The 8949-nt window shown below is 39.6% G+C and overlaps 1 protein-coding gene across 1 annotated transcript; it reads right to left on the bottom strand.

Moving 5' to 3' along the window:
* Nucleotides 1-977: 977 nt before the first annotated feature.
* On the bottom strand, nt 978-3513 carry LOC131214972 (uncharacterized). Its single transcript, XM_058209328.1, has 5 exons — nt 3423-3513; nt 2584-2754; nt 2246-2527; nt 1892-2148; nt 978-1494 (listed from the first exon to the last, which is right to left on the bottom strand). The coding sequence occupies exons 1-5, from the start codon at nt 3478-3480 to the stop codon at nt 1072-1074; spliced, it is 1191 nt and encodes a 396-aa protein (XP_058065311.1). The 5' UTR covers nt 3481-3513; the 3' UTR covers nt 978-1071.
* Nucleotides 3514-8949: the final 5436 nt, after the last annotated feature.

Below are 8949 nucleotides of genomic sequence, written 5' to 3'. Positions count from 1 at the left end.
AAGTTAAATTGTTATTACTGACTCCGCCACCCGAACCTTTGCATTCATTGCTTTGTGACGAATCACCCGAATTACGTCATTTTCTTGAAAACATTCGACATTACATTGGATGTTTCTAAATGACGTCATTTGCGGCAAAGATTGGTAAAGAACGATGATTTAATCGGACATTCAAGGTATTTATTTTTATACTAACATACTATTGTGTGGTTGTGTGGTAGTGGAAGAATAACTTATTATAGTTATTCCTACGTACTATGTTTCTTTTTCTTCCTATTGGGCAACAACCTCTGAACGGTCTTAGCCTGCACCAACCACGGACAAACTTAATCTCTGATGCTCTCAGCAACAGTTCGTTTTTACGGGCGGGGTTGTTGGTCACACGCCAACCGATCTCGGGATTCGAACTAAGGCCAGCTGCGTGACTGCGACGAGCGTTACCAACTGCTCTATGAGCCGGGGCCCATTGACTTTTAAGGCGGAACAAAGTTCACCGCGTCTGCTAGTAGTTTATAAAAGAACATAAAATTAGCAACCAACTTTCAGTAAGCCAAATTGTGCGTACACAATCTACCTAGGCTGGTTTCATCGGGCGCAAACAGTGCCATTCGCAGTCGTTGTTGGCTACCATCGTTGTCGCACGTTACGATTGTATGGGTTACACCAATTCGTCGATAACGTCGAGTTGATGATTGTTTTTATATTCGAATGAACCGAGATAATTTTTGGTAACATAATTCGCAACAATAATGTTTGTTCATCAGTTTACTTTGATGTAAACTTTTATATTTTATGGTAATTCTTTGTAATTGGCAATATTAATATAGGCAATATTGTTACATTGGCAATTTGTAATTGGCAATTTTGTTATACTAATATTTTAACGAGAAAAAATGAGAAAATTGTTTTTAGAAGAATGATATTAAACAAATTTCTGGAATATTTTTTTTTCGTAATAAAGCAAACTCATCATTTCCATGAAGATTTGTTTTAAATATATTAATTTTAGCGAGATTATATCAATAATTTATATTAAAATAATCTCGCCTTATTTGTAAAAGAATAATTTTCTTACTTATGTAATATATTAGAGATGTTACCAATTGTGGGTATGGAATTGATTGATTTTTGCGCCTGAAATAGACTGCAACAAATTGTAAAACCTTTCCGACTATCTAAAAATTCTTGATGATGCCAACCGTGAGAGGAGCATATATTTCTACATAAATGTTCGCTATTAGAGGAAAAAGGGTTATTCATTGTGATAAATACAACAGCTGAATTACTTGGAACATGCACCACCACTTTCCACAGCCATTTCGGTACTTCAACTAGACCATCTTCACCTAATGTCATATTTACTAACGAACCATTGACATCGGGCAGCCGAAGAATGTCGTGTACTCCAGTGTATACGTGCACAGTGTCGTTGAGCCGAACGGCTGCTTTCCGAACCATATTTTCCACACGCAACCAGTTTCCAGCATTGATAACCTAAGTAGATAGAAGAGTGATAACTAATTAGACTAAGAGTGATAAAACCTTGGTTGTTCGTAACGGTCGGTAGTCAGTAGAATGAGACACGCGTAACGCATCAAGTGACAGGTCGCAAACATCGCCTGGCGGCCCGCCAATCTTCCTATCTTGTAAATAAATAGCGTCCAATGTTCAAATCATTCATGGCTCATACACAACAGATCATACGAATTGAATATCTGAAAAAGTCACTGTAACTGCGTATATTTCACAAATCAAAGGCCGAAAACCCAGATCAAAAATGTAACTAATACATCCGTAAATAGTGGGTATGCATTGCTAATCCAACGGAAAAGGAAATTGTTGGTTTTGGAAGCCGCAATCTTACATCGCATTCGTATTACATCATACCTACCTGCCACTGTGGGACAGCATTAATGTAAAAGTAAGTTGCTTCTGCCCAGTTGTTAATAATTGCGTCTCCATCCGGTGTGAGATGACCTTTTGCCAGATACGACTTAGAATTTATGTATTTCGTTGCATCGTCCAACGAACTCAAAAGCTTCTTAAAACGATCATGCTGATGGTTTTGTGTGTAGACAGAAGTTAGTCGCAGCTTAGTCGTTACACCACCAACTTTAAACGAAGGACGATTATTGTTAATTTGCGCATCTGTAAAGAATTATGAAAGAAGAAGAATTATTCGCAGTGATTTTTGTAAATGCCCATCCGTCTCCATGACTATTCCAAACTAAGTTATAAGGCTTACAGCTTAGACTCCCTCCAGGAAGTAAATGCGCGCTGTAGATCGCTGATGATTTTTCCAGGTCGTAACAGGTTTGAAAATATTTAATAAAAGGAAAATCGCCCACTTCAAATCCTATCACGTACAGACGACCTCTGCTGTTAGCACAGGTTGCATTCTGTGTTCTTATGGCACTGGCGACACTAGACCGACACCTTATTTCGTCAAAAGTTACAGGTCTTGTACGATTTGGAAGAGTGAACTGCTGACCGTCGATACATGTTATGGTGGTGTGATGTGTTCCGGCTGCAACTCAATAGACATATTAATGCTCTGCAACATTTTGCGAAGGGTTGTCTTACTGTTCAAAAGTATATTATTCTTGGTCGAACATCCAACAAGCATTTGCTGAAATTTCTGTAACTCGAAGAATGGTCCTGAAGGCTGCATCAGATTGTATAATCCTTTGTAGTGATCCAGAATCAAAGGGTCTTGGTCTTGGGTGAGGTTTCCGTTCAAATATACTCTACATCCTAAAAAAATTGGAATTAAATAGCTTCGTGTCGAGCGATGTGACTCCTTAAAATAATGTGACATGCTCCGTAAAACCACCCAACGACAATTGCTTTTAAAGTTTGTGTTCAGGTAGCATGTATCTTTCGAATATATCAAAGACTTCCTATGAATAGCATTTATTAACATATTTTGTTTACTAATTTTGAAGTGCATTGAACAATAAATTAAAGCTTAGTTAAAAGGTTTCGTTTAAACTTAGTTAAAATGTGAAGGCTAGCTGCTAAAAAGGCAGACCATATAATTATTTATCAATACCTATTTTACCTGATGTCTTTTTATATCTTAGACAAAAATGATTCTTAACAGAGTATGACGCTTCAGTAACCTTCTCAGCAATACTACAAATTTTAAGATGTGCAACATTTCCAAAAAAATTAGATTATAAGCTAAATACAGAAATGGAATAAGACTAATGCGCTGGAGATATTCAATGAAATATTTGGAAGATGATGTGATCGAAACCATAATATTGTTATGATTTCTGCAAAGTCCTTTTGGTAAAACAGTTTCTGAAAATTGTTTCAAAAACTGTTTCACCCAGATGTTTGCTTTTCATAGATGATTCCACCAGATCACAGATGTTTCACAGGCAAGCGATCCACAAAATTTGTTATTGATTTCTCACCGCCACGCGTTGAATCAAGAAATATTGATAACATTATCAACACAGCAGACAGACACATTTCACAGCTAGTTTGTACAAAGTTACAGTTCGAGATCTCGCACGCGACTGACTGACTTGTCTTGCCAGCAAATAGCCGCCGCGTTCGGTGCTTGTTGATTATTATGAACGTATATGAAAGCACAAACTTGTGCTTGTGCAAACTTGTTACTTGCTTACACACTAAGAAACGGTAAATTCTTGGAACGACAAACCTCTTTAAAGCAATTTGTGAAAGTCGACATACTTTTGTTAATTTGTATATTTGTATGAGAAACGAAACAATATATTACATGTCAGTAAACAAAACAGGTTAGGCACTTCATTAAGTTTAATTATGAAGTAAATTTATAATATTTTACATTTTTTTCCTCGCATTTGCGAAGTTTCGTTGACCAAAATGAGGAAATTTTCGCTATGGGTGAACTATTTTTTGAGCACTGTACATACATTTTTTACATTCTTCTGCCTTCTTCTCATAAAGTCTTAGAATCTTTCTTGTTCAGCAAGTAGGCAGAATCGAGTCTTTGCCTTAGCTCATTCTTTGTACAACAACCTCACTTAAAAAGAAAAGTGCACGGCAATGACAATTGAAGGAGCAAGAGAAGAAATGAGGAGGTTTACTATCTTCCGTCAGGAAGCCATCCATGGCGCGCAATCCAGCATCATTGGGGTTTGTCGCGTACAAGAGCATGTAGAAGAGTTCCTTCGTACTGTCACACTGCACCGGGCTCTGGGGCTTACTGGCTCATGTCTTGCAATGGATCTCGAACGAAGGAAATGGAAGGTAATCGAAATATCCCCACCATCTAGTTCAACGTACCCTCGGAAATTTGGTTCATGGCTCGCTGGCAAATATGACACAATGTAGAGAAAACGGGGAGGTTTTTGGTTCTTAAGTTGCAATTTCCCGGTAACAAATGCGCATTTTTGCAAAAAAAATAGAAGTACATGTTTATTAGAATGTATCTGATTGGTATTCATGAAAGGTTTATGTTTGATAAAAGTATTTGAGGAGTAGATAATAGTTGTTCCAAAATATAACGATTCACTATAACTATAATATAACGGAAAAAAAGAAGTTAAACGAAAACACGAAGAAGCAAGGTGAGTGCAGTCATTGGCAGGCCATGAATATAGTTCTATTATGTTTTGACAGTCTATAATATACGTTTTAGGTACACCACTAAATCAGTTTTCAACGCTCATTTTTTAAGTAAAATGTATCGTTTTTACTGAATAAATATTTTGAAGAGGAAATTGCATGCCACCTGCGTTTCAAACAATAGGTGCACGAGATAACCGCGTCTAAAGCGTGTCGTAAAGCTCTCCAGCAGCTTTATCACATTCGCTGTTTTATAAGATCAATAGTTCAGAATCGCATCGATAAGCGGCCAGTTGCGTACGAAAAGTTTAACAAATGGGTCGATTTCCCGCCACCCACCGAGCGGTTCCTTGTTCAAGGAACCTCTCCACTGCTCGCGGTGGAGCGTCTTCGTCCACCATATTACAATACCGGCCGTCGCGCGTCCCGGTTGACGCAATCGCTCCATCTCACACGGGGCCTACCACGCCACTTCTGTCCTTCTGGACAAAAATTGTCCTCACTTCTGTCCTTCTGTCCCAATGGAGCAAAAATTTACGGGCGGGTTCGTCGTCCGCCATTCTTATGACATGACCAGCCCACCGGAGCCTTGCAAAGCGCACACATTGCACGACAGAAGGTTGTCATACCATGCATAAAGCTCGTTATTGGAGGAGCCGCTCTCTATTGTCCATCCTCACATACGGGGTGAAATATCAATCTGAGCATCTGAGGAATCGGCTAAGAGGGTTTCGTCAGTTTTCGATAGTGTGCATGTCTCAAATGCTTATGTGAGTACTGGGATTGTGAAAGTTGTGAGATGTGAGTAAAATAGTTTTCTCAGGCAGTAGAATGACATGTCGGCTGCTAGCACTCTGGCGCGAATCTCCTCACTTATGTCATTATTGGTCCTAGCCTTTGACTCTTGATAAGTACATCACCCCCACGTATACTCGCCGATGTTGTTGGTAGGGCTGCTGCTGCCTTGATGTCGATGAAGAGGTAATATGTGTTTTGCCTGTACTTTCATCTTTTCCAAGATCAGCCACATTGTGAAGGTCTGATCAGTGGTGGACTTTCCTTTTCGGAACCCTTGCTGATAAGTTACCAATAACGTGTGGGACTAGCTGTTTCTGCAGAACGAGGGGGGTCTTATAAGCGGTATTCAACACCGTTATACACCTATAATTGCTGCATAATAGTCTGTCCCCTTTTTGTGCATGGGATAGATGATGCCAAGGTTCCAGTCACAAGACATCGATTCGCTATCAATACCGTTGGTGCCTGGTGCTTTGTCGGCTTTGTCGGTTCATCAGTCGGCGAACGGCCTTCGGGTCTCCTGTGTGCTCGGTGGCAGTAGTAGATTTGTATCCGCCAGTGAATTTTCTGGCTGCTCAGGAAATTGGTCGTTGAGTATTCATCAAAATACTAGGCCCACCGCGAGAGTACCTCTGGCTGGTTAATGATCAAATTTCCAACCTTGTCGTGGCAGCAGTTGATCTTTTGTATGAAGTTGTTTCGGTAACCTGCTACCGCTTTGTAAAATTGTCTTGTGGGTCCGTATCTGGTCTTACCAAGGCGCGTGCCCAAGACTTTTAGGAAACAGTTCCTGATAGATTTTCGTAGAGCGTTCCATCTCTCGCTCGTAGTTGCTTTTTCATTTGGTGGTTGCAGCGACAACTTTGTAGAACTCTTGCATTCGTTCTTGTTTCAGGGACTCCGCATTGAATCGAGTATGAACGTTATTCCCGCCCTTGGAAAGGCTCTGACGTTTAACAGTTCTCAACGTTCTCATTTACCGTGACCATCCCTGGGTAATAAAATCCACAGTTTAAGCAGGACGTGAGAACTGATCGCTCTGCTCTCAGAAGAAGCAATTCATCAGCCCGTAGTACCGTGATTGCGTCCTTAAGAGCACATTAAGGTGCATTTACCAGAACGTTCAACGATTGTGTTCTAAGTTGAGGATCTTCTGCTTGGCCATGACTGAGTGCGATTGGGCCATGATCGCTCTTCCTGAACCTTAATCTTTACATCGTGTTGTCGAAACTATCTCTCAAATACTTTCACTGCTGCTTTATGTTCACCATAAGCTCCCACAAACCAAAGTAGCGAATTCCGGAAATGCACTTTATTCGGTGGAAAACCAATTAAGTGAAATTTGTTCAGAATGATACTAACAGATAAATGAAGTATAACGTCAAATGAAAAAAATGGGTATATAACGAATCAGAGAACAGACATGCATCGTATCGCAATTAGCTGAATGCATAAGTTCGTTTAAATTTCCGACTAATCGGCGGTTCGAACGGACAAGTTTTGATTTTTATGGAGCTACATTATAATAAGAAATGAAAAGGTATTTACAATTAAATTTACTTAAATCTAAATCATAATCATTGATTACTGTTTTAACATTTTGTATTTTCCACAGGCTGCGCATTTTTAACGTACTTCAGCCCGGAAAGCGCTATAAACGCTCAAGGTGCTGTGCACGACAAGCAGATGCTATTTGGGGTAAGTTTTTTAAGTACTTTTCAATGATATTCATACTGGGCCGCTCCAGTAGCCGTAATTTTTCAATTTTCAAATGGCCGTTTTTGTCAATCGCCGAACTCAAGATCATTACACATCGTGAAATAATGTATATAATTTTCAAATTATCAGGATAGAAGAAACGAATAGAAATGAAAACTTCTTAATTTGATTCGACATTCCAAATGAATACACCCGTAGCAAAAACGCACGGATCAGTTGGCGTTGAGTTGGCAGGGACTTCTGTGTGCAAACATTTCCTCAGGGATCTGACTTCTGTATGGACAGTTCTACCAACCGGCAACTGCTAAATCATTAATCGGGCATGAGAATAACAAGACGACTCGCTTTACAAGCTCAGTGCGGACAATGTGCGTTCTCTTGGTTGGTAGGTCTCTCCGCGGACGGCCAAATCAATTGACAACACCGATAGAACCGTTAGTTCCGGTCAACACGAATCGTCGCGGTGACCATCAACGAGCGCTCTCTTTTCGGTAATAAACAATAGTCTCGTACAAATATACCGATGGTGGTATCACTTTGGCAATAGTCGGCAATGATTTTGGAAGGTTTTCGTATGACGTCTTGTCGAGAGAGCGATGTTTCCATTGTTTCTCTTCTGCCTTGGTTGGTATGATTATCGCCTGTTGTGTTTTCTCGAATCTCGGATTGTCCATGGATCCAGCCAAAGGAAATGCGTTGTTTGGGTATTTTTTTTGGTGTTGTAATTTTGCTACCAGTTTTTAGTATTTGCAAAGGTTGCTGCGAACTGGACGTTTGCCAAATCGAGCATGCGGCCCATGGTGCGTTGTGTTAATTGTCTAAGTCTAAAAAGACCACTGTTTGAGCCAGAAGTCAATAATTTATCCTAATACTACTATTTAGTGTACCTGTACCCTGTACCACTATATAAAATCCTCCAGTGTACTTTCCGGATTTAAAATTCTTGGGGATATTTGTAATAGGCAATCCATCTATTCCATTGCTAAAGTTTTGGATTACTATTTAGAGGAACACCGTTCTTTTGAAACACGTAGTTGGATTTTCCTTGTCAGATAAGCACTCAAAGGTTTCTGCCGTACAGGAAATTGTACGATATATTAGGTCTGCAAATTATTTCGTGCCATTCGTGCCGGTGACTTCAACAGTTCCCATCTGACATTTTCGACATAGGTTTTGACCGGTTTTGCGATGTGGGGTCGAGCGTAGTAATTTTGAAAGATCAGTTTATCATGTATTTTATCCCAATCTCGTCGTTTTATGGCCAAAGCTTTAATTCGAATGCATTAATTGTTGTTGATGGGATTGTCCTTCAATAATACTATTAGGTTTTAGAAGCTCATAGTACACCACACCTTTCATATCCTTCCTTTTCACCTTTCATATTCACCTTTTTCATTTCATTTGCACAGCAAAACCGTTGCTCAATGAATATTTCGCTTTGGTAGCGATGGACCTGGTTCACCAGGATCTATCCAGGCCTGTTTTCCTTTAAGATTTTTGCAATAACTTCCCTTTTCATCACCAGTGAATCCAGTGGTACAAGAATCCCTGTTTTCTGTCGTTCAAGCAGAAACGAAGAAGTACTCCAAAACAAAACACTGTACAGGGAGCAAAACTTAACATGTGCAAATGCTTAAGGAAGGTTTACACCTTGACCAAACAATCTATACTGTGTTAGATGCCTAATGACAGTAGCTATTAACCACATATTTCACAAAAAAATTGTGATACTTAGAGAAAAATGCCATCTATTGTAAAACGACACGAATTAATTTGCAGACCTAATAGTTTGGCATTCTTACTCCAAACTTCCATTCTGCATACTGTTGTAGTATGGCGTGAAGTAAGGCTTGGTTCCTCTTTCATCGC

This window comes from Anopheles bellator, chromosome 1, assembly GCF_943735745.2.
Source record: "Anopheles bellator chromosome 1, idAnoBellAS_SP24_06.2, whole genome shotgun sequence".
NCBI classification, from domain to species: Eukaryota; Metazoa; Arthropoda; class Insecta; order Diptera; family Culicidae; genus Anopheles; species Anopheles bellator.
This window is presented reverse-complemented; position numbering and strand designations above follow the sequence as displayed.